Below are 26752 nucleotides of genomic sequence, written 5' to 3'. Positions count from 1 at the left end.
CTTCTGTGATAGTTATGTGCCACACTTTGTCTTTTATCAATTACAAATACTTCCCCTTCAGAAATTAAAAATATCCACTTGCAAACAGATTCAGAAATAAACCTTCAAGACGTGTAAATAACTTACATGAATTAAAGGATATATTTTTATTAAAATACAACTTTTTACCTCATTCAATTAGTCATCCAGTGCCTTGGTGAATCCAGTTGATGAATTAGTAAAAATTAGTGGACCTAATGATAAACATCCTTGAACAATCATAGTCATTTGTGCAGGAACAATTTCAATGATTTGGAATAATGTTGGAATAGTTGCACTTTAAATTAGTTCGATTTGTGGAAACTGAGATGGAAAAAATGAGACCCTCCATTCTGTAGCTCTTACTTATTTGGGTAATTATTATATAAGTGAGGAGTCCCTTGTGTTCAAGGTATCAGGAGCTGGAAATGTGGTTGAGGCAGTGCTCACTCAAGCTCTGTGGGCCACGGCTGCCTGCAATTTGTACCTATAAATTCTAGCACAGATATATATTTCTAGTGCCATGGCACTGTGTTGTTGAAGCTTGGTGGGCAAGAGAGAACAGCCACCTCCTTAGAATTTTATGTAAATACCTCTCAATAGCATGCAACTCAAGAGTAAAGCTGGTTTATGCTTCCCTTTTGAGGTAAAAGAAAGAGAATCAGACTAATCTAATAAGATTTTCATAATGGTGATATTCCTTTTCTTTGTGTTAGGCTCATATGAACTACTTGGGCTGGCAGAGTAGTTATTTGAGTCTGCAGTGTCTGTTGTCTAATGCTGTAAGTGAGATAAGGTGTTAACAAAAGTGGTTTTGGCACTGGATAGAAGTCCTTGGATTTGAATCTAGTCTTAGATAATTTTGGCATTTGACAAATATATTGTAACATTATTTGGTGCAAGCACTTACCTCAGGATTTTCCATGGGTGGCCAGGCTGTAAATGGCTTTGAGTCTCTTCTAAAACACGTAGTGTGTCTCTGTAGGTAATTGCATGACTTAAGAGCACTTCTTCCCCCATGAGAAAAGAAGCAAGGGGATGAGGAAGAGTAGTTGGAGTTCGGATAGCCCTGTCAAGTTTTCCAGCATTTTAAGTGTCATACCCAAGAGGTTATTTAAATACTGTTACGAACACATTTTTTTGAAAAAGCTGAAATTCCTACATGCTTTATGTAGGGTATTGTAGTTCTAAGGACACCAGCTACGTTGCTTTTAGAAGCTTTGGAATATTTTTTGTCGTGATGCACTTCATAAGAAAGTAAGAATAGCTGTAAATTGGCAGTATTATGTATGTATTTAAAACCTTCCAGGTGCACTCAGATTGTGCAGTCGTGCAATATTATGAGAAAAATATTAAATTAAGGCTCTGTTACACCATGTGGCATGTGTAGCACTTGGTTTCTTGTATCTTAGCTTGGTGTTTGGGGGTGTGGGGCAGGGCCTGCTTTTAGAAATCAGCCAGCTTTCTAGGTTTCTGGAAGGAAGGCTAACAGTTGCTGGGGAAGTGCCTGTATTTCTGTCCCATTCTGATGCCCGTGGGACCCTTGCTCTCATTCTTGGTTGGAGACTTAAAGTTTGTCAAGAAGAATGGTGGTGGTTACTGAAAAGTAGGGGAAGACTCTCCACATGACGTGGGACAGAACATAAGGAAATAAAGCCTCATACGAGAAGATCCTCAGAGATACAGTCAAATTTGTCTTTTTCTCTAAAATGACAAAGAATTCCAGGAATGTCACAGGCAAATTTGAATGTCAGACAAAGGTGGTTGAAATAGCCCTCTTCATCTTCACTATTCCTTGTATTAATTGACTGTCCTTAAGCTGCCTTGCTTGTTTATCTGATGCTGAAGGAAGTATATAATATTGGGGGGGCAGGGGTGGGCTTTAAATCACTTTAGGTGTTACTGGTCTAAATTGTCCTCTAGGCACACTTCCTCTCCAGGAAAAAAATAAGGAATTGTGCTAGATTAACCTTGTTCTTCTAAAGCTGGCCTTCAGGAATGCTGCCTCCCCTCCTCTCCCCATCACACTGGGTCAACGGGAATGGCCGTCTTTCCATTTTGCCAGAATTATATTGCAGACTATCAGGTCGTATCTCTCTACTTTGTATCTGTTATTGGGGTGATAAAGTTAGGTCTGGCAGCTTTGGGCTGTATTTCTGATTCGGTAGCAACTTCTCTGATTCTACATTAACTTCTCACATGTTGTGGCGATGCAGCCAATATGCTAAACCAGAATTAAATTAATTATTTTAGTGAGCTTAAAAAGATATTTGCTTCATAATAGCTCTGGAAAAAAACCTGATGGATTGGAATGTTATATAATCTAAGCAACTTGTCAGTATTGATATTTTGGTTCTGTCAGTTGCCAGATCCTTTTCTCCAAATGGTTTTGCTATTTGATCAGACATGATATCTGGCAATGTTGCATAAAATATTGAAGCTGTTGAGTCTTTATCTTCTGCTTTAAAAATGGTAAGACATGAACTAAGACCCTCACCTTGGATTGAGCTCTATCTGAATGCAGAGGTATGTTAGCTTTTTTCAGGATTTAAACCTAAAATGAAAACAACTTTCTACCGAGCCCTCTCAACTTGTGTATCTGTAAGCTGAGGTAGCATTTACTGATTAAAGCAATTAAAAAAAACAGCTTTTTACAGAGTTGTTTAGTCATCCTCCTTAACAGATGGTTCAAGCTTGATAATTTTGACTGTATAAACTACTAGCAATAAACATAAAATTTAATTTTTGCAACTTAATGCCCAGCTACAGGTTATTTTTGAATAAACTGGTGTCCTTCAGTTTTACAATGTTCAGCTGTTGCTGGTGCAATTTGAAGTTAAAACTGACATTAATAGATTCATCTGGCAAATTCAGATTGAAAAAATAGTAATGAATTTTATGTACAACTTTCTTGTCAAAGAACAATAATGGGGAAATAATATAGTCCTACAGTTAAGCTTCACTACCACGTATCCTTAGTTGTTCTAAGTTTATCTATGCAAGGCTGTGGCGTTTGTATGAAGTATCTTCCTTCTCTGCTAGAAAAATGGAACACCCATTCTAATCTGTATGTCTGTTCCTTATTATCTGCAAAAATGGAAAGCAAAACTTTATGAAGCTGTGTAGACTTTGAGTAGCAGAGGAAGTTTTTAAATATATATGAATTTTAGAAAGGTTAGTTGATCCAGCAAAACTTTAAAAATAGTTTTTATATATTTTTATATATATATGTATACACTCGCACTACCTATACACTTTATATATAATTATTCAGTATAGTCCTCAGTGTTAGGTTACATAGTTAACTGTCAGAAGTGACATAGGTATAGTTGATTCTCTTTGGGAGAGAGGAGGGTAGACCACAGGGTTCTTGACGCCGCACAAATCATTGGTAAAAAGTTACTGTGACACCTAAATTATGGAGAGTGTTGTGATTCAGGCATTTAATAGAAGAAAGGCTTTCTTTGCCCCAAAGTTGACAGTAGTTAAGAGAGATGTCTGTCTTTACTCTCTTTCTGCCTATGTGAGGATGTACAGTAATTCTGCACTGACTTCTATCTGTGTGCAGTTTTTCAAGGCTTGGTTCATTTCAAATAATCAATTTTTGTACACTAGAGCTTTGCAGACAGCCAGCTGTCCAGTTAGTACTGTCCCCTCAGTAGTCCTTCGTAAATGTCAGTAATGACTTACAAGATACCACTTAGGAAGATACTTCTTTGTGTTTAATCACTTTGACACAAAATTCAACCCCCTGGGAAGAAAAGAGCAAGACAACTTCTCTCAAGATATGTGTTGCTATAGATGATCGGGTAGAGGAACATCCTTAAAAATAGGATAATTTTTTTTCCAGCTGGCAGATGTTCATGCAGAGAATTATAAGCTGTATGCATCTTAAATATTTATCACTGCTGTTCTAATTAGATATGTTCATTTCAGCATCTTAACTGGTGATGATGAAGATGAAGAAATATACAGTACTGAAGACTGTGAGCTTGCAGCCAAGAAAAGGAAAAAAGACCATTTTAGGAATAACACAGATTCACAATGTAAGGCTCGGTGGTTTTAGTTTTGGGGATTTTTAATTTATTTTAGCAGCTTCTTGTAGGTTCAGCAAAATTTTATAATAGCTATTTATTTATATTCACCTATAGAGTAGCCTTCTGAGTTATGTTTACTTTTGTATTGGCAACAAATTCTGGTGTCAGAAGTGATACATCTTAACTGAACTGTACCATGGATCGTCTGTTGGGTGATTTTTTTTTTCCAAAGATCTAAAGGTAATTCTTTTAAGAATAGTAATTCCTGAACAATAAATGCCTTCTGGTACTAACCACTGTTTTGTTTGGTGAACTAGTTTCAAATTAAATTCTTCTCAGTGAAGCTTATGCTTTCCAAAGCAAGTGTTTTGTTTTTGCTGCAAATTCTGGTTAGTGTTACAGCTCTAGAATCAGTTCATAAATATATTTGTCATAATACCTATAGCTCTCGGTAAAGACTTTATCAGTATTGAATAGTCCCCTTTTAAAAAAAAAAAAAGTTAAAATATGAAAGCCATTTTTCATCAGTTCTCATTTTTAAAAGATCACCTCTACTTTAGACTGCAAATATGTGTATGACAGCAAGTAAAGTTATTGAAGTAGACAGTTTTGTAGAGTAGGTAAAAAAAGGTAAGTGGATAAGAAATTTCATATTTCTAATGCTTTGATCTTGAAATTTTCTCCATTATTGGTACATTCCCAAAATTCTAACAGAGATGGTCTTGCAGAAAGCTGCGAGCTTCCCCAGGCTTGTCTGGCCATAAAGTATTTCAAAAGATTGAAGTGGCTTTATGTAAGAGCATGCTTTCACTTGACAACATATCAGACTTCTGAAGGTTAAAAGTCTGCCTCGTTGCCTTTATTAGTCTTGTCTTGTATAGTCAACTTCCCCGCAGCATTCCCCAACTAGTTGAACTGAGTGGATGCAGAGCAGGCACCTTTACAGAAGGAAATAGATTAGAGGAGTGCAGTGTTCAGGAACAAAAAAGAGGTTGCTCATTTCTGTACTTCCCTGTGTTAAGTGCTAAGGAGCCTGTTAGATTAAAAATGTTTAGGGTTTTTCCAGGATAAATTGACTGTTGTAGCACAACTTTTGTCAACCTGTGTACTATCTGCCAATTGTGTCCCAACTCTTCTGTTTGATTTATAAAATTGTTTAACTTTTCCATTATTTTTTTGAAGTACATAACTTCTGAAAATTTGTAGTCATCTTTTTCAGCCTTTGTAAACTTCCTTCATTAAAACGGTTCTACCATCTTTCTCCTGTCTTATGAAACATTTCATTGAGGATGGTCTGTTATGTTCTAGAAGGCATTACCTAAAGTGGGAGCCTAAAAATGCTTATATTTTTATTTTAGGTTTTTATCGTGAAAAGTGGATTTATGTTCATAAAGAAAGCACCAAGGAAGTAAGTCCTGCACACTCTGGGTCAATGCCTACAACCTTTGTACTTCTTAACTGACAAATAGTATATTTTAAAAAATGCAGTTATGCTATGTGGTCTTAGGGGTTATATTCAACTGTCTCTTCTATGGCAACATAGTACACCTGCACATGGTGAGGCAAAGGCAGCTAGGGAAGTGATTTTTACGTGGGTCATTACAGCAGAGATGTGGGAACTTGCAAGGATGGACATACAGTTATCCACTACTTCTCCAAGCCCATCTGTCTCTCTGTACTGTATGTCTTTGAACTAAAATTAAAAGAATTTGCAAAAGCAGACTAATGTCTCCAAAGAAGAGATAACTTTCAATAACTTCTATAAATATAACTCTATAACTAACTTTTGATAACTGTTTAGCCAAAGAACAGCCACAAATGTTTAAACTTCAACAGAAGTTGTGTTGCCTGTAAGTGTTCATTCACTGCTATTAGCACCAAGTTGTGCATATTGTGAAGTATGCAGCATGCTTGGATCTCAGGTGTATTAACTGGATGAGCAAGCAGTACAGTCATGAATTCTGTCATTAACCAATAGACAATAATTACCACCACTCTGCAGTGAATAGTTAACTGTCTCCTGTCCCACTGGGGTATGCTCAGCATAAGATTTCATTGGGTTGCAAAGAGGAACATTAAGTTGTACTGCCATCTTTTCATCATCACATAATTTATTGAGGAAGTCTGTCTAGGAATGAACTTCAAATAGTTGTTTATCCCCCTCCTTCCCGGGGCTGATAAGCCATACTAGCACACTGCTCTGCAAGTGCAAGTATCTCTTTTACAAGCTGTAGGGTTTTCTAGCCTTATTAGATTTGCTCTGAGGTTCCCATGTGGTTTTGTGTCTTTAAATTTAGACAGCTTATGTGCTCCCATGTCATTTCAGGCTGCTACTACCACCTTGAGTAGTTCCACAACAGCTCTGAAACTTCTGTTTTAACCTCAAGACACCTGTGCAGGAGTACCAAAAGAAAATGCAATTGTTCTTGCTCTTGGTATCTAAGAAACACAGTGCTTATACTTCTAGCACCCAGATGTTGAGACCATTCGTTCTTCAATCCCAGGAGCAAGTAGCTGTGTTTTTACCCTCAAATGTGAACATAAACTCAGTCAACTAATGTTTATGATTGTAAGCTCAGGCTGCTGTACAAACAAGTTCTACCTTATGCTGAGACAAATGGGAAGTGGGATAGCCATGAGAGGGTGCCAATGTTGCAGCCATGCAATAGTGGAGTAGGTTCCCAGGACACTCAGATACCAGTGATTGCATCATTAGTATGAATTCAAAGGCCTTGCTGTCAAGTAATATTGCCTGCGTACCTGTTAGTTCCAAGTAGCATATCTGGTTTCATTTGTTCTACAAGAAATTAAATAAATCTTCAGTCCACATACATTATATTTCCAGGGAGCATGGTATACATAAGCATGGCAGAGTGCTTTTCTGAATGTCTTCCTCAATTGTATCTTTATTTCTTGCCCTCTAAAGTGTATTTGTTCTTCTTCTCAGAGACATGGCTATTGCACTTTGGGAGAAGCTTTTAACCGCTTAGACTTTTCAAGTGCAATTCAGGACATCAGAAGGTTCAATTATGTGGTCAAAGTAAGCTCTTTATTTTACACGCATGTTTTAAAAATGCATTTGCTGATATGCCTATATGTACAAAAGAAATAATTTTGCACTGAACAGCTGATGATTTGTGATTGTATACATATCCTGCTCATATGTAGTTTATGCTGCATGAAGCAACATTAAACTGACTAATTTTTCTTCGGTGAAAACTCGTTATATTGCTTTATGAAAGCCTACAGTTTGAGGAAGATGGTGATGGCCAGTATTCTGTGTACTTACAGGGAAACACTGATGGTAGTTTCAGTTGTTGTTCATCAGTCTGGGTAGTGAACTCTCTTTAAAGGCAAAATAATTCCTATACAACCAAAAATAGCATCTTTAATATACTTTACTACATCTTAAATATGCTTGAAATAGCAATTTCCAGAAGAATATTTCATGTGAGAATATTCTGCAGTTTCTGTTTCTTTTGCAGCTTCTTAACAGTCCTGTGATTCATTGAACACTTTTTTTAACCTAGGACAAGATATATATGCATTTACCTTTGTTAATATTCCTTAAAACTTGAGACTCCAGCTTTTTCCGTCTTTCCTTTCTTGCAAGTTGTCTTTTACAAATAACATAGTGACATGAAGTTTATAGAAACAATTATGATATACTAATCTCATGATTCCTTGGAAAGGCCCTTTCTCACTATGTTAGCTTCTTTGGGTCAGGTCTAGTCATACATTGAGAATTAAGTGTATGAAACCTGTAAGTTCTGGACAACAGTGCTATCTGCCTTTTTTCCCAAACTATGTAACTTGTACTTTAGGGAGCCACGTAATGTTATGCCTTCGTTTTCTCAATACCTAACCAGCTGCCTACGTGGAAATACCTGTTCTGGGAGATACTGATCTTTCTCTAGCCCAAGTTTTTTTGTCATCTAACTTGAGGTAGTAAAATGCTTGTCCCAACTCCTAGAGAAGCTCAAAATGTGAGACATATTAGGACTAGAGTTCAGTTCAGTGGTGAGGCTGTTCACAAATAATGTAGTGGTTGGAATGCATCCAGAACTTGGAAAGACACGGATCAAAATTAAATAAACATACCAGGAGAACACCCTTACCACTAGGCCATGGAATATTTGGAGAGAAAACACATTCTACCCATCCTTGTGAAGCTGAGACAGTGTATTATACTTCTAGAAAAACAAGAGATGTGGGACCAAAGGGAACAAAAAAAAAAAGGATTTGCTTCCAGGCTAGTGGTGAGGGTACTTGCCTGTTCTATTCCCCTTGCAGATTTTTTGGTATATGTGTGCATTGTAGTTGAGAACATGGCTTTTTAATGCTGTTTTGGGAGCGGAAAGAACCACCTCGATCTTTCACAAGACTTTTCAGCCTTGAACAGTAGGAAGGGGAAAAAAAAGCACCTAAAAAAGGTGATTTGCGTTACAAATGGTGTCAACCATGAGTACCTTACTTGAATGGTAAACAGGTAAAATGAATCCAGAACTAGAATTTTGTGTGTTTTTTACATGCTGCAGTGACTGAGCTGGCTTGTGCAGAACGGTTGATGGGAACAAAGTGCAAAGTCCAACTTAAGCATGTTGACCAGTTTCTCTGCTGTGTGCCAAAGAATATAAAATGGCTGGCTTAGTTAGCCAGTCTTAAGGTTGCTGAGAAAGAAGCAATACATTAAAATTCAGAAATTTGGCTTTGTGATCCAAACCATTACTAGAGTAATGGTAGACCCTAAGAAATTAGGGTGGATTTAGAATAGCAGGTGGACTTCCAAAACCCTTTCAACATTTTAGAATGTATTTGAAAATTTTAAAATTTTAGAATTGTTTTACAGTTACAAAAGCTTAATTAAATCTTTGCATCAGTTCCTCTGTGGTGATGGAGGCAAACGGACTTTTATCAACAGGTACAGAAACTGGATATCTCAGACCTTAAAAATTACTGATTTTTAGTATCAGTAATAAATAATAAACATGATCAATATGAATGACAGCTGCTGCTCATTCTGTAGCTGTAGAACTCGAGAAACATTTGTGGTGTTGGATGTAACAAAACATCTGTGTGGATGTCAGTAATATGTGAAGTTGCAACAGATTTTTAAAAAGGATGTTTATTTGCTCTGTGGCTTTTTAAGCCAGTCTGTAACTGAGACCTAATGTAAGAAGCCGGTCACCCCATGTCTATCTGCTTTATACAAATTCTTATTTATTTCCTTGAAGTTTCTAATGGTGGAGGTGTTTTGCGTGGATCTCATTTAATGCAGTGCAGCAGTTCCTATTTTTATTCTTTGAAGAATTATTCCTAGTTATGCATGAACAGAGTGATGATTACTTTTATGTGTGTTGTTCTGCTTGTTGCATTTAAGATAGCAAGATATAAATCAAGACTTTTTAAATACCAAGCTCTACTGGATAGCTCTTCTTTGATCCCAGAGCACCAAAATAATCCATTCTGATTCTCCAACTAACTAAAAACCTCCCAGTCATTATTAAAAGTTAATATAGGCATCTGCCCAGGACCCTTTTAGGGTGGGCCGTGGGGGGAGGAGGTGGAATCAGCTGTTTTGCTGTACTTGTTTATGCTGTAGTATAATGATCATTTCTTAGCTGTTAAATGTTTGATACATTGAGTTTAATATGGATGGTCTTTTTTTCAAAATGTTTCCATTTGAATAAACAGTTGATCCATTCAAAGTTATCTCTAGTGGACAACATAAGCCATGGCTGTGCACGTAAGACTGAACTCATGTCAGATCCTTGTATTCACAAACTTGCTAAAATTGTCTTAATCCCTGCATATTAGCCTTCATTGAAATTGGAATCTTCATTAAAATCAGCCAGGTGGAATTTGTTTCTTTGATTTGATCTGTAGTCTGAGTAACATAACTGAATTTTTAAAAAATTAATCAAGAGAAATGTACGTACTTGCTTGAATTGGCAAACTGCCAGAGACTTCTATGTGTGCTCTAAATTATTAATCAAACTAAAAAGCTTTGAAAACACCAAGAAAGGGGTCTTAAATATCTAGTCGCAAAAAACATATAAATAGATTGCTTGTATTTAAATACATCAGGAGAATTATTTCATCCTTTCATAGCACATAATGTTTTGTCAAAGATCATGCAGAGAAGCCAGAAGGAACGTTATTAAATCAGAGAGAGAACAGGTGTATTCTCTCTTCCTCCAAAGGAAAATTAATACTGAGTGTAGTGTCAAATCAGTGTTTTAAAGATGAAGATACAAAATTTTTGGCAGGCTTAGACTTTGTTCACCCTCTGTGCCAATAGTTCATGCTGCTCTACAAAGCATGGCTCTGCAGGTTAGTATTTCGAGCACTCTGTAGGGGATGCTGGTGTCTGCTCCCTGCTTTCCCTTTCTGATGTATTAAGAACACTTGTTCTGAGCTCAGCATTATGAACCACAACTGTAAAGCTCAGTGCCCCACTTCTAAACATTGCAATACTGTCGTAACATCGAAGTCTGTCATATTTCATACTAAGAGCACATTTTTTTGTTGAAGGGGCAATGGTCCTTGTCAGCTACAAAGCTGAATCTAAAATGTAAAAGCAAAGGTGTCAGAATGGAGCACGGGCTGTCTCTAGTAGCTGTAGCTTGGCATTTATGTGCAGCAAGAACTTCAGCTATTCTGGCTACTTTCCCTTAGACCATTCCCACTGTTCTCGCCACTCTTCTGTTCACACTGGTTCCAAGGAGAAATGTGTGGGCAGTTAAGAGATCCTTACTATATAGTTAGGGGCAAGTTACTAGTACAGTGTGTACACTGCTTATTATTAGATTACTGTGGTTTCTTCTACCAGGGACCTGAATGTGGGAATAATTCAGAATTTTTTTTCCAAGTTTAGGTAAAATACAGCATCTCCTCTCCATGAGCAAAAAGTAGTGCACTAAGTTTATCGCACACCTCAGTTTGACCAGTATGATGCTTTCACTTAGGAGCTGGAAGTCTGGTAGTTGGCATCCATTCAGAGTGATGTTCCTGGCCACCAAATCTGTTAGGGGGTTCAGGACTCAGGCACATCAAACACTGCATTTCTATTTGTGAGCCTCCAAAACAGACTCCCTTCCTTGTTTCATTACAGTTTATAAAGACAATGTGTTCTATCACAGAGAATAACACTAGTATTTGTATAGTATTTTGGAAATGTACATCTCTTCGAGTTGCCAGGGGATGCCAGTGGGAATGCCTAAAGCTTTCTCCATTTGTCTTGCTTTGTTTTCTGAACTCTGTAGTGATGTTTTCATACAATACAGTTGCAGTGCTCTAGGCTGTTGTCGGTCAATGTATGTACTGAAAGTTTGTATTTGAAACCATCCTTTACTTCTGTCATTCTTCAGAGTGTTAATTCTTTGTCCTAGCTTTTGCAGTTAATTGCAAAATCCCAGTTAACTTCACTGAGTGGTGCAGCACAGAAGAACTACTTTAACATTTTGGACAAAATTGTGCGGAAGGGTAAGACCGAAGGTTTTGTAATCTGCTTGCCCATTTTAATTGCTGTGACCAAGCTATCAGTTCATTTTTTTTGTTAGCTTTACTACCGTTTTTACATTGTAAGACAAAGCAATAGCATATTTAATTAGTGAAAGATTTCGTACTTCCCATCCCACAGTTGCAAGAAGTTGTTTTCTCATGATTATTGAATCATGTCTGTTGGAACACATTGTAGCTAAATGATAATTAGATTCTATTCAGAAATTATTGGTTACTATTAAATTATGCTCTTTATGGAATGTGAAAGCTTTTAGATTAATAACATGTTTGTTTTTCAGTTTGCATGATGTACTGAGATTTAAAGTACATAACTGCTTTTCTTTATTTTTTTTTAAAAAAGCTGTTACTTATGTATTAAAAAAAATTTTGGGTAACCACACTAAACGGAGATGTAATACTATCAGCTTCGAGCAGAAGAAATTGGATTTATAACAAGTTTTTCAGCATTGAATTTATTAAATGCATAGCATGAAATGTTACATCAAATTTGCCTGTGAAATTGTTAATTATTGATCTTGCACTTATGGAACAGCATTAATGAATGTCATGGTGGGAATTAGAGCAGCTATTTGTGCACAAACAGCTGAGTTGTAATTAGTTCATCTAAAAAAAAGTGTTGATTAGCTTGAGCTATAACTGTATTAGCTTGGTTAACTCAGTTAACCAAAACTGTATTTGGTTTGTTTTGTTTTCCAGTCATGGAAGACCAATATAATCCACGATTAATCAAAGATCTTCTACAGGATCTGAGTTCTACTCTCTGTATACTGATTAGGGGAGTAGGAAAATCTGTGTTGGTAGGGAACATCAATATTTGGATTTGCCGATTAGAAACTATCCTTCTGTGGCAACAACAACTAAAAAACCTTCAGATGAACAAGGTATGTTATTAAATTATGCTAAGAAAATAATCGGGGGAGGAGAATTGTATTGAACATTGGTCTGTGATGTGTAAGTGAAGAAAGTTTTAAATACATCTGAGTTTTACTTGTTTTCAGAGAAGTAATATGAAATTAATGAAATGGAATCCATTTAATTTTCTAATGTTTTAATAATCCTTTTCTAATAAGGGCTGCTACAGTGCCTGTACTGCTGGTTTGTAGTAGAGATTTATAGATGTAATTGTTTCTCTCACCCCCAAAAATTTCAAAATGCTCGTCTCTAAATTGTCAGATAGATATGGGGGGAAAAAAACCCAAACAAACCCCCAACCCAACAATTTTTAGTTCCAAAGTAAATGTTCTACTATTCAAGAAATAAAAGGAATTTTAGAGGTGGATCAAGAAAACAGAAATAAAATGTTCAAGTAGCAATTTTACAGCTTTATTCATTAGCGCAGTTGCACTTTTTTTGTAAAAAAAAAAAAAAAAAAAAAAAGAAGGATAATGACTTGAGCATCTGGATTCTGATCATGCGACTTTGTTCAAAGCACGTTGTATGCACTGTTCCAGGTTTTTATAGTGGAAACTTCTAATGATAAGTAGGCATTTTTTTTAACCTGTCTGGGTTACTCCTGGAGGAAGAAATGCTGCAAGATGTTACTTACTGTAAAGTCATAAAACTGTTTCAATCTGTTTGCTTTCAACTATGAATTTTTGAAATTGTCCTTGCTGTGTGTGCCAGGTATCTGAATAAAACCGCTAATTTTGGAATAGAAAGGAGAAATGGGGAACCCAGTCTCAGCAGTTTTCATATGCCAAGCAACCACAGTTTCGAGACGCTGCAGTTGCTGCGTTTGTTTCTTTCCAGCATGCCACTTGCATCTGAGCTGTTTTACATTGGTTGAAATAACCAATGAGAAGTCTTGCATCTGCAATGCTCACATATTCCTGAACAGAATGATAGTCCCAGACATGTTTATAACAGATGACACAATGGAAAGTCTAGTCTATAAGTGAGATGAATGGCTGTGAAATAAACAAGACATAAGTGAGAGCCTGCTGGAGCAGAGCTGCTGTGCTGCCAGTGCCTTGTGACTGGGCAGCTTTGCTAGGTAGGGCCGGCAGCTGCCCATGCTCACTCCCTCCCTCGCCAGCTGGGATGCTGCCTTCAGTTGTGTCGGGCTTTCTGCCACCTGGCAGCGTAGGCCTGGGACTCACTCAGCTGAGTTGTGCTGTAGGTTACCCTGGTAAAGTTTATCAGAGGTGTATACTCCCAATGAAAACTTTCTTAGTGCTCTGATCTGTCACCCCCCGCAGAATCCCTCATTTACGTATTAGGGGAACTATGTCCAGACTTCAGAAATTAACTGACTGTCTTCTGCCTCTGACTTTCGTAATGTTTTCATTCTGTATTTCTGCTCTGCAGTCCTATATTCTGTACTACTTTCTGTACTCTAGTTGTCTTAAGGCAAATTGACATGTGCTCTTTTTCTTAACAAAAATTAAGAAACTGTAGTTATCCAACAAATTATAAACAACTGGCTTGTACCTTTATTATAGTTAGGGTTTTAGCATACTTCTTTCAGAGGTGGAACTGAATATATCGTAGTTTTCAAGACTATACTCTTGAACTATTTTCTGAGAAAAGGAGTGTCTTAAAAAATTTTACATTTAAATACAGAATTTAGGATACATTTTTTAACAGTAGGAAAGCTATGTTAAAAAGCTGGAGACTGTAGCTCCTTCTGTGCCTGTAGCCATTTAAGTTTTCAGCAACAGCAGTTTGATTACTTGGCTACTGTTATTCTAAGTATTGCAGAATTAACCATAGATATTATTGAATGGCTTTGCACAAACTAAACAAAGACATGAGATACCTCTAAAGTAAGAATCTTATTTGTACCTTATACTGTCAATTTCTTGTAGTTAAAAGTCTTCAACTCTTATTTCCAGCAAGTCAACAATGGTCTTACGCTTAGCGATCTCCCTCTCCATATGCTGAATAACATCTTATATAGGTTCTCTGATGGCTGGGACATTATTACTCTGGGTCAAGTGACCCCAACTTTGTACATGCTCAGTGAAGACAGGCAGTTGTGGAAAAAACTCTGCCAGTACCATTTTGCGGAAAAGCAGGTAATAAACCCTATCATTTGCATAAATGTGGTCCTTATCTTTGCAATATGGTATACTAATAATGAAGTGTAAACTCACCCTTTTTGAGATAAAAATGTGACAGTGTGGAGTAATAGTGTAAATGTTCTTTTTTGGGGGGCTTGGTTGATACTAAAAATGGTATTCAACATGCCTGTTTGTTTAGGATAACTGTCAGGCTGTTTCCCTGCATTATTTTAAAAAATGTCAACTGTAAGATGATTTTTTTTTTTTTCAAACTACGCAGTCACCCACAAGTGTGGTAGAGGATACCTCTAAGGTGTTTCTAATTTTAGTACCTAAAGTAGAACTTGTTTTATGAACCACGGTAGACAGACAGATTGCTCAAACTTTTAGGCTACATAAACATGAATAGAACAAATGCTTGAGATTTTGAAATTAAGAACAAAAAGAGAAATGGTATTTTACTGTTGCTTCCTCATAAAAGCATCGAAGTAATCTAGGAATGCCTCCAGAACTGCCTTCATTGTCTGACGGTAGTATATGCTGGGACAAAGTCAGACTAGGTGAAAATAAAGCTATGAAAATTAGAAGTTACCTCATCAGAGCTGAAGGAAGAACTTTAAAAACCTAGTACATTCCAGACTGGAGGAAGTGAAAATATGCATTCTTTAATCTGACAGGTTGAAGTGATACCATTTAGTCAGTGACTACCAGATTAAGTAACATTATAACAGAAAAAGTAGAAGTGAAGATCAGTTCACTAATGTACAGTTGACCCAAATAAGAGTTTTGGTCAGATGAAACGCTTTAGGATGAACTTCATGGAGAATATAGACAACAAAGGCAAACGGAAAAATCCTCCTTCACAAGCAGCTGAGAAGGATACAAGGTGAAGTTATGATAATAAAAAGTTTAAGCTTAATGTAGCAGATGAGCGGATTTTGCGGCTAGATGAGGTAAGCTCTATTGAACAGTTACAAAACTTGTTGGAGAGGAAGCTGTTATGTCAACCATAAGCAGAAAAAGAAGGAAAACGGGCCCACTGTTAAATGGAAAAGGAGAGTCAATCACCAATGATGCTGAAAAGGCAGAGGTCCTCAAAACCTTCTTCACCTCTGTCTTTACCAACACTGTTGGGTCCCAGGCTTTGGGAATTAAATTGCTGGTTGATCCAAACACCGACCCACCACCAGTGAATTACTACAGGAGCTTGACCCCTACAAATCAATGGGCCCTGATGCCATCCACCCGAGGGTGATGAGAGAGCTGGCTGACATCATTGCAAGGCCACTCTCCATAATCTTCGAGAAATCGTGGAGAACGGGGGATGTCCCAGAGGACTGGAGGAAGGCAAATGTTACCCCTATCTACAAGAAAGACTCCCTTTTTACAGGGAGTCCCATGGAGGGGACATGGGGGAATGGACACAAGTTGCTCTTGGGGACATTCCGGTTGGACACAAGAGGGAAATTTTTCACAGTGAGGACAGTCAGCCACTGGAATAATCTCCCCAGGGAAGTGGTTGACTTGGCCACATTGAACACTTTCAAGAGTCACCTGGACAGGGTGCTGGGCCATCTTGTCTAGGCTGTGCTCTTCCTAGAAAGGTTGGACTAGATGATCCCTGAGGTCCTTTCCAACCTGGGATTCTGTGATTCTGATACTAAGGTAATACTGGGGAAAAGATCACTTAAGCATTTCAGCAGAATTAGCTAGCCCTGTGCCTTATAAAGGACACTTGCACACAGTGTTTCCCATGCATTTCTAAATGTTCACATTAATTTTCTTATTAGGTTATTAATGATAGAAATCTAATTATTTTAGTTACTTTCCAATATCTAATTCTGCTTTTTTGGTTTAAAAGCGTACTACCTCAATAAGCCACAGAATCATGTTAGGTTGTTTTTCCTGTCCTCTGCAGTATACTTCTTGAGCCATTGAAACAACCACAAAAACACACTTGGTATCTGAAGAGCACTTTTGGAATAAACAAGAACTCTACACAAGGAAGCCATTACAAAACAAAGTGAAGTGTAGCTGAAATCAGAAAAGCAGTGCTATCCTCCCCATCTAGGAGTTGTCTTCTGAATGAAGAAAGCCCTTAATGTATTAGCATTAATCCACACTGAGTGGAACAGAAGCCTTTTACAAATACATAACTAATAAACCTTGGCTGTCTGTTGAGCTGGGGAGAAATAGCTGTTGTGCATCAGTTAATCTTTACATGCAGATTATGTCCTCAAGAAGTACGCTGATCGCTGCTGAAGTACACCAATCACTGATTTTTGCTGTCCTTCTAGAAAGACCATAAGTAAATGTGAAAAATAAGCATGTATATACTTTTAGAATGAAAGAAAAAAGCAGTATTTGAATCCATAGTTACTGTCTTAACAGGAAACCACTATTTGTAATCCACAATCATTTTTTAATCTCATTCCTGAGGGTTTTTAAGTATAAAATTAATTATGTCTCTAAATGTTGTTTTTGTTACATGGTTCTTGACTATAATTAGAATCATTTCAAGACAGTAGAGTTAGATTAGCTCTGAATGGCCTACTTTTTCTTGGCAAATATGCCCCCACTATTTTTAGTGTTTTACCTTCCTTTTTTTTGTGGCTAGATCTCTTTCTGCTGTGCAGAGATGTATGATGTCAGATTATTGACTTCAAAGAATAGCAGTTACAAAACTTCAGTTTAACTATGCTTTTTTTTTTTCCAGTCCTTTACCTGATTTGACTAGCTCCTTAGCAATTTTAAAGGAAGTAATTAATTTTATGTTCAGTTTTGTAGGCATTTGATTCCATCAGAGAAGGGTCACATTGACTGGAAGCTCATGTACTTTGCACTTCAGAAATATTACCCAGTAAAGGAACAGTATGGGGACACCTTGCATTTCTGTCGACACTGTAGTATTCTGTTTTGGAAGGTAAGAGCTTTGAAATAGATAATCAGAAATAAGTTCAAACAGCTACTGGTGGTAGTGTGAAAGGAAAAATATTAAGATCATCTTGTCAGCTTTCTCGTGTGAAATGTGATTGGACAATTAATATCTAACTTTTAAATAATATATAAAACTTCCACATAAAATCAGTATTAAATTCAAGAGTTGGTTTTTTACCTAGTATTCTTAGCTCTTGGTATGTGGTAGCCTCAATACTTAGAACTGCAAGGAAGAGTGCCATGTGGAAAGTGTTGCACTCTGTGACTTCTTGTATCTATTTAACGTTACGTAAAGTTTTTAGCATCTTCTATGAAGTTAGCCATTTTGACACAGCATTTTCTAACGATGGCATGGCAATCAATAAGTCTCTAAATAGAACTTATTACTATATTATTCCTGCCACGTTGGTGTAAAACACTATTTTTATAGTCTTGCTTCTGTCTCATATGAAGCTAGGAGGTGTGTTTGAAACTTAATTCAAAACACATTTTATGCTGATGTTTACCATGTAGATTATTTTCATGTTTAACTTGTGTGTGAACATAGTCCTGCTGTACTTTGTGTGCACCATAATCTAGCCTTCCGGTTGGTAAGATGACTTTAATTTTACAGCTCAAAGACAAGATATGGGTAGTGCTAAGTGGACAGCGAAGAGCAATAAATGTTTGAGAAATCTTGGAAGATTGTCATTCTAATTCACAGAAATGAGTTGCCCTTGTGTCGTCTTTCTGTGATTTTTAGGAGGAGTTGCATGTCAGTGTGAGGCTTTTTATTTTTCATATTAAAAACCTAGGCTGTTTAACAGAATAAGCTAGCTTTCATAGAGGTAGCATGTTACTGAACGATATTAGCTTAAAGCTGAGTATTCTTGATATCACACGAGCCCTTCTGGGTACTAACATGTTTTGCTAAATGAATAGTAGGAAAGCAGGTAGTCAGAATTGCCTTTTGCTGTGAAAAGTCTGGGCATTTGCTGAAGAACCTGTGTCAAGAATGATTAAGAACTGTTCATTACAGTGGAATAAGTCTTTATCATGTTGCCTGAGACATAGAATAAAGTTTTTCCTCTTTAAAGTTTTAAAGGTAAGCCCACAGCATGCATGCAGGTGGGCACTTTTGGTATCAGATTTGTTTGGATTGTCTGAATTTGCTGTGTAAAGTGTTAATGCTTTCTACAGTAAATTTCTGTAATTCTGATCTTGGTATAATTGAAAGTATAGCACTTTAAGAATGACTAAAATGTGTTTGGAATTAAATGTTTAGCTTCAGGGATCATGTGTGACAGTAAGAGGCAGTGAACCTGTGCAGGCAGGTGTCTTGTTACCTGACTACTCCGATCTACTGCTGGAATAATAGCACTAATTTTGTGGGTTTATATTTTTAGTGAAACACAACACAGTAAGTTCTAAAGGTACAGTGTTTGGATTGATGAGCAGTACCTATTAGATCACCATTCTAGTGCTGACTGCCTCATCCAGGAGACTTGGGCAAGTCTCAAAGTGACAGTGTGGTTATAGATTAATTTTCATGCTTCTCGACTAAAATCCTGTAGCAGGTGTTTGGGATCAGCTGTTCTAACAAGAGTGCAGTCAGCAGGTTGAGGAAAGTGATTATTTCTTTTCACTTGGCACTCATTAGATTGCATCTGTGATACTGCATCTAGCTGGGGGTCCTCAGTTCAAAAAAGATACTGATTAAACCGGATGGAGTTCAGGTGAGGGCCAGATAATCAGGGAGACTTGAGGGCCTGCCCTGTAAGGAGAGGCTGGAGAAGACTGCTTCAGAGGAACCTAAGAGCCTGCCTTGAGGACAGCCAAGCAAGGGAATGGTTTGACCATAGAGGTTGTCCAGTTCCCTTGGATGTTTTCAAGACCTGACTGGATAAAGCTCAGAGTGAGCTGGTCTGATCTCATAGCTTACCCTGCTTTGAGCAGAAGGCTGGACTAGAGACTATTTGAGGTGTCTCCTAAGCTGATTATTCTGCAAGCCTCCATTGCAGCTTTCCTTCTCTAGGTCTTGGAATCTAAGCCTTGTCCCCATCTTAAAACAAACGTTTGATGAGACTGGAATAGATAGTTGTGCAGAAATCAATTTGTTTAACAGGCACCCTTACCGGCAGGGACACTGAGGTTAATCATTGGTCTGAAAAACAGTCCCTCTGTTTACAGGGCAATGTGAGTAAAGTAGTGCTAGACACCTGAGTTATATGGGGGGAACATAGTTCTGCTTTTTCAGGCACTTGTATCTATATCCTTTTCCAAGCTTTCTAAAGAAAAGCAAAGCAGGGGGCAGCGGGAAAGGAGGTATGTATAATATCTAGAGAAATTCTTTGCTAGGTGAAAATATTTCTTAATCAGAAAGAACTTTTATCAGGCTTTGACAACTCATTCAAGTTCCAGTATCATACCTGATTAAACAGGTGAAATTGAATATGTAAATGAGTGGTTGACATATAATTGTATCTATAATGTACAGATTTTTGTTTTCACCTGCAGCTTTTACTCTGCCTGTGTGTACAGCAAAAAAGAAAAACCCCAAACCACCAAAAACAAACTTTAAAAGAGAAATCATAGTTACATTAAAGAGGAAAAGTAGCAAGTGTTTGAATCTTGAAACAAATGGAAGCACTGGATTCTTCAGACAGTTTACAATATGTAAAAATTTAGTTCCTTCTTTTAATGGTACACTTCAAAAATCAGGCAGCTTTTGCTTTCAAGGGCATTCAGAAGAACCTCAGGCAGTAAGCTGAACACTTCTTGGTATTGCACCTTTTTTTTTTCCTCCCCTCATTCAGGGGCAAAGCAAAACATCGGAATAGTTGTGGATGAAAAAGTACTTCAGTGATCAGGGCATGAAGACTAGCAGAGGGTAATTTCTTTCAAGTTAGCTGTGTTAAAGCTAATGAGGAATGTGACTGCTCTCCATAGAGCCTTCTCAGAGACAGAGGAGGGATGAATAAACTTGAGACTACTCAGGGAAATTAAGCTAAGGGACATCCTTGATGCAAATAAGTTGTAGGAACTAGTTGCGGGTAAACGTATGCTGAGTTAAGAGTTTCTAGGAACCAAAGCTGCGAGATTCTGAAATAGCTACGAAGCACAGGCCTAGCTAGTGATGGGAAGAATTTTCATCAGTTTATGAAATTGATAATATAATGTAATTGCTAGCAACATGAGAGGGCTACACACAGAAAACTGTCCTCCATTTTGTGTCCTTCTAAAGACAGTGGGCAAAAGGAGGGACTGATGGCTACTGAATTGAATTAGCAAACTGTTGAAGTAGGGAAATGACTTCCAGTATGCTATAATAATCTGACTGTTACCTTGAACAAGTCTTTAAGAGCTTTTTAGGAAGTGGCATTTGTATTCCTGTATTTGTTTAAAACCTGTGATCATAGTAATGTTAAATACAATAAGAAGGAGACTCCTAAATTCATTGTAGGAAGTACAGTGATATAATAGCACATCTTGTACTCTTGCATGTTAGAGTAAATGATTATATGAAACTCTTCATATCGAATGACTATCTTTCGGAAGTGGCTTCTTGGTAAAGGATTTGTCCATGATGAAAAGTGAGAAAAAAGTTATTTCAGTAGTGTAAAAGTAATGGCAAACTAATTATTGACTGATGCCTTTGTGAATGCTGTTTGTGTATACTATTTCTTCTGTTCCACTAGGCAATGCTGCAATTGTAGGCAGTTCTTTTATTCTCTTAGCTCACTCAGTAGCACATTTCAGTTCTGCCAGAGATGGCCACAGAGGTTGAAATACCTTTTCTTCTTTCAATATCCAGGCCTTTATGCAAAATAATGTAATTGTTTTGCATAAGTGATATGCTTCACACTTGCCTTCAGTCTTCTTGGGGCTTGCGCTGGCTTTGGTTCTCCAACTGCTTGTGATTTGCCACAAGAATAAAAGACTATTTTTCTAAATTGCATAGGAACCTCAGCTTCAGTAAACCTTAACTCTGCTTCTTTTACTTTATGGCTCTCCTTCCTGCTTCCACCTTCACGATCTCAAAGGACTACCACCTTGCATTGTTACTCAAGGTATTTCCTGTGTGTCTCATCTGTTTTCACTCCTGACTGTTCTGTAATGTCAAAGCAAATAACATGTTCATTTCTAATTGTTTGATACTCTTTGTTTTGATTTTTGTTTCATCACATCAATTTAGCAGCAGGAATACTTTGTTTCCCTATTAGATAAGGTGATGATGACTCTTCATCTCAGTTCTTAATCAGATTTGGTTTTTATTATTGTCATGTTCCCTGCTAATGCCATTTAAACTAGGGACCATAATTCAACTTCTACTGAACGTAGGTGTATGGTGTCATGCACCTGATCATGATCAGTCAGATTTGGCTAAGAAATAGGTTTCTCAGCACTCAGTGTTATAAACTGTTCCCGTGCTCACTGAGGTATTTAATATGGTACTTAAATCTGAAGAGAGTAATGTGACCCTCAGATAACCTTCTTGAATGTAAAGGTACTAAAATTGATTTTTACTCCACTTGGAAGGCTGTAGTCTTACATACTTTTATGAAAAAGTTCTCTCTAGAAACGAATTCCCCAAACAGGCTGCATATGACTTGGGAGAGTGGGGGAAGGCAATTACAGTGGTGTTTTCTGAATAAAGAAATGGTGGAAATAATTATACAGAAAAGGACTGTAGCTCCAAAGCTGTTATGGGAGCTACATGCTCTTAATGTCCAGTTACAATAAAATTTGAGGAGGAAAACAACTACGTTTGCCAGTAAACACATCTCCCGGTGAATTCTCTTGTTAATTTAGAAGAATTCTGTTTTGAAAATCAATACATTTTCAACACTATTCATTAAATGTAACTTCAAAGGAAATACACTTTTCTTGGAAGGAGGAATACTCGTAATTACAGCAAAGTTATGATTCTTCTTTTCAGTCCTCATCACTTTTTCACTGTAAAATCGCTGTTTTTAATAACTAAAACCCTCAAGAACTGATCTTACTGAGATTTTTATTGGACCTGTGATTCCTGACTGAGCAGAACTTTCAAAACTGTTTTTATGACGATGTGCAGAGCAGAGCAGAGCAGACAGCATGTTACAAATTCCGCCTGAAATATTTAGAAGTATAAATAGGCTCTAAAAGAGGATAAACCCTAGCTTCTCTCCCAGAATCCTAATTCTGATGGTGTTTTTTTCCTGGAAACCTGGAAACTAGGAAAGTAATGACATGATGTTGACGAGGCAACGGGCAGAGAAGGTGATAGTTCATTAGCAACTGCCTTGGAGAGTGTTTCTGCTGTGGTGTATCTTTCCCTTGCAGATGTCATCTCAAGATGAAGGTGTTAAGTTTAACACGTCGAGTCTTCATTTTCTATTCTTTATCTGCAACTTCCCCAGAAGGGCAGCTCTGCCTGGGGCCTAATCTATTTGTCTGTTCTTTTTTTGTTTGGTTTTTTTCCTCTGTCATTAATGTAACAACTGGTTCTCAGGTGATGTTAAAGCAATTATTTAAAAAAGTGGGAGGATGAGGAGGTGATACCACTTGATACTTTCATGTAGTCATCTGTTTACTTAATGGAAAAATACAGATAACCTATCTATGGAGTAACAATTTTCACTGGAAAAACTGAATAGTGTTTAGAATGTATTCCACCTAGTGCATTTTGGTGTTGCAAAGACTTTGGACGGCAGTGTGGCATCTTTGACAGCACCCTCCTTATGTAAGTTTCCAAGTGAGGAAAAAAATTTCACTTACAGGTTTTTTCCTTCTATTAACTGAATTGCATCTAACTTAGTTTCCTGCGCAAATGAAAGAAATGAAGACTGCACTGGTCTGTGGCCTACTTACCATGTATTTACTGTAGTTTCTTGCGCCACACGGTAAATTCATTAACACTGGAGGAGGAGGGAGAGAAAGCCCTTAAAATCTGGGGAGGACAGTTTCTGAGCCTGACAGCATTATTGATCAAGGTGTTTAACCTGCCCATTGAGCTGTCTGGGACCACCTTCTCATTACACCTCTAGTGTTTCCTTCCTTCAGAGGGTTCTAATAAGGTGCAAAACTGAACTTTTCATTTGAGGAGGAATTTGATTATTTATCGGACAATTGTGCTGAGTTCAAGTTTCTTTAACATTAAAGAAAGCACTGCAGGCTTAGTGAATTTGTAATGACAAAGCCTCTCCATCCTGCCCATCTTCTATATTCCTAACCTGCTTGGGTGCTAACTTGTGTTCTCAGGCAATGCTTTCAGGTGGGGAAAAATGTACTGAAAGCAGAGAAAAAGATGTTGCAAGGGGAAAAACAAAGCAAGGTTTTGTCCCAGCACTTATGACTGGGACTCCAAACATGCTGCTCAGGTTTTCTTTGGGAAATGTCTGCTGCCCTTCACTTTGAAAGCAAGGAGCATATTTCCCCCCCTTAAAGTAGTAGCTGACTTCAGATTTTCAGAATTAAACAGATAATTTAGGTTCAACAAAGCAGTTGCTTTTTTTTTTTTAGTTATCCATTATTTTTTTATAAGCATAAGGAATATGGAATGTTTTTTAAGAGCTCTTACTCGGGTTCTAGTTTTGGGAGGAGAGGGGTTGGGTTTTTTTTTCTGAAATCTGAAGCTACCCTGCACTATCATAGTCAAACTGGAAAGGGCTATTTTCTGAACCACTTAGTCTAAAAAAGTTTAAAATATGGTGAATTCTTAAGAGTAAACTCCTATATCAGTTTTTTTACAGTGGAAGTAGTTGCATGTGTCTATATGTGAATTTTTGCGTTTGTTCGGTTGGTTTTTTTTTTTTAATTGGGGGTGGAGGGAGATTGTGGGTATGGAAAGAGAACTTCTTTTTTTTTAATCATCTCCTTTGTTTTGCAGGATACAGGACACCCCTGCACAGCCAGTGATCCAAACACCTGTCTCATGCCAGTGTCTCCTCAGCATTTCATTGATCTCTTCAAATTTTGAGATGTTCAGTAGCTGTTCTCCTGTGTTTGTGGTCATTTTTGTGAAGAGTCAGGCAGGATACATTATGCTTTTTGTGCAATATATTTAAGTGTAATGTTTTGTTGTAGTTTGAAAAAAGATATGGGGGGGAATATCAGGCAGGTTTATTTGGCATTTTGTTATTGTGCAGAAAAGAGCTGAGGAGGAGGAGAAACATTAAGAAAGCTACTTTTGTCAGGAAATCTGCAGTGGACTTCTTTTCAAGTCCAAGAAAGACCATCTTAATCTCAACTTTAAATCCATTCTTTTTACGCCTTAATAGTTGGTTAAAATTATGTGGGGGAGTTTTGAAAATTTAATGGAAGAGCTGAACTACTCTTACAGGGACCAAAGGAGGTGCTTTTTTGTTAATCCTTCTTTCTTGAAGCCACTGTTTTCAAAACACCTCCATATAACTTGCAGTATTATAAAGAATAGGCCAATATTCTCTAGGACTCTTAGTATATCAGTTACCAAGGTGGCATGAATCATTCTGAGCTAGTGAATAAAATACAGCTGTGGTTATATCTGAACCTATGAGTGAAGGAAATCAACCAATCTTTGTACATACATTATGCAAAAATATTTATTTTTCTTAAGGACTTTATTAAACACATAACCTATCTCAGCACATCCTGCATAACACAAGAGGCAGATCTGGGGCTACTGGAAAGTGACTTCTTTTTTTGATGGTAGCTACAGCCTTCATTTATACTGTTTAGTATGTCTACAAATGCAACTGCATTAATTCATCTTCTAAGAAGAAGACGTTATTGAAATTTAATGAGAATGGAGTTGCTTGTTTCTGGGCTGGTACAGTGGCAGGGCGTCATACTACCAACTGAGGTTCTAACCTGACAAGTCTTTGCAAGCTATGGGAAACACTGAAGATCAGTCTGAGCTGAAGCACCTTCTGCCAAGTTCATCAGACAATAAACTCTCCAGGATACTATTTTCTCCTGTAGAACAAAATTAATTGCTTGGCTTAGGCAGGTAAAGGAAAGACTAGGGAAGTTTTGGGGTTTGTCAATGAAACTTAACAAATAATATGTAATGTACAGGAAAAAATAAATCATGTACTATATTCTGCACTTGCTTGTTCTGAATCTAGTTTTGTACAGTGTAATAAATCATGTTTATCTATTATTCCTAGAAGGCTCTTGTGCATACAGGGGAGTCAAGTTTGACAGTTGTAAGAGCTTTCCACAACCCGTTCCCTGTAGTAGTTGGTAATGGAATGAGACGCGTACAAGCGGTCCACACGACATTGCTTTTCAGTAACCGGTTGTATTAGCACTTTTTTTAATAGGATACCTGGACTGTTAATAGGCTGCACAAGAAGAGGAGAATATTTATTTCCTCAGAAAATAGTTTTATTCACTTTAACTTCCATTTCAGTGATATACCAACCTTATCTATTGAATTTGCTGATAGGTGGATTTTTCAATACAGGCTTTTGTGGGTTTTTTCCTTCTTTCGATTAGGGTGCCTGCTATGGCATGGTAATGTTCAGGTGTAGAGCCAATGGCATCCATTCTTGTTCCTGTTTAGTCACAACATTGCTGCAAGCCTCACTACTGTAGCCACTGGATTTGTTAAGGAACCAATAGCTCTTCTTTCACAACAGTTTGCACCCCATTTATTTAACTGATGTAATGGTTGTAGACTTGCTCTCCTGCCTCTGTGACCCTACATGACCTCAGTAACCTTGACAGTGGCTGGTGTCCATTAGTCACTCTTTTAACATGGTTACAGTTGTGCCACGTTTCATGAAGCTTCCTATAGACATCTACATAGATGCTACCTGCTTTCTTTGAGAGCATTTGGTTTAATACTGGGCTGAGCTCTTCACTTGTCATCCTCACTGAAGGTCTCGATCGGGGACTGCAAGGGAACACCAAGAATGCAAGCTCTTAAGGGACACACAAGGAAGATGCCAATAATGTGAGAATAAGGGAAAAGTATTAAGAGAGCTAAGCGTAACCGCCCCATATCTCTAAATTGAGGAGGGAGCGAGGGGACTTAATATGGCTTGTAAGAAGGTCAAAAATCAGTATCTATAATAACTAATTTTCAGTTCTCTTACAAATGTCAGGTGATGGGAATCAGGGTTTATCTTCCTTTCACTACTTGCTGTCTTGCTCTTTCTTCTGTACCAAAGTCTTTGACACTGAAGGGACACTTTGACGCTGAAGGGACACTCAGGGACACTTTCAGGGACACTTTCCTGTGTAGGACATTAAGGGTAACAAGGCCCTCCCACTGGTCTGAGGTGG

General features: G+C 37.6%; 1 protein-coding gene across 5 annotated transcripts in view; it reads left to right on the top strand.

Annotated features, from left to right (window-relative positions):
* Nucleotides 1-25567, top strand: part of FBXO25 (F-box protein 25) — a 33461-nt gene extending 7894 nt beyond the window's left edge. For 4 of the 5 annotated variants that reach the window (XM_064447965.1, XM_064447964.1, XM_064447962.1 and 1 more), the window contains exons 3-11: nucleotides 3955-4064; nucleotides 5414-5463; nucleotides 7003-7095; nucleotides 11447-11540; nucleotides 12276-12460; nucleotides 14414-14596; nucleotides 17361-17504; nucleotides 21541-21567; nucleotides 24369-25567. In XM_064447965.1, coding sequence (XP_064304035.1) covers nucleotides 3955-4064; nucleotides 5414-5463; nucleotides 7003-7095; nucleotides 11447-11540; nucleotides 12276-12460; nucleotides 14414-14596; nucleotides 17361-17504; nucleotides 21541-21567; nucleotides 24369-24458 — 976 coding nt within the window. In that variant the 3' untranslated portion in view covers nucleotides 24459-25567. The remainder of the gene's footprint in view (nucleotides 1-3954; nucleotides 4065-5413; nucleotides 5464-7002; nucleotides 7096-11446; nucleotides 11541-12275; nucleotides 12461-14413; nucleotides 14597-17360; nucleotides 17505-21540; nucleotides 21568-24368) is intronic. The other variant, XM_064447963.1, reaches the window with a different exon arrangement.
* The last annotated feature ends 1185 nt before the right edge of the window (nucleotides 25568-26752 follow it).

Source organism: Phalacrocorax carbo, chromosome 3 (genome assembly GCF_963921805.1).
Source record: "Phalacrocorax carbo chromosome 3, bPhaCar2.1, whole genome shotgun sequence".
Taxonomy (NCBI): domain Eukaryota; kingdom Metazoa; phylum Chordata; class Aves; order Suliformes; family Phalacrocoracidae; genus Phalacrocorax; species Phalacrocorax carbo.
This window is presented reverse-complemented; position numbering and strand designations above follow the sequence as displayed.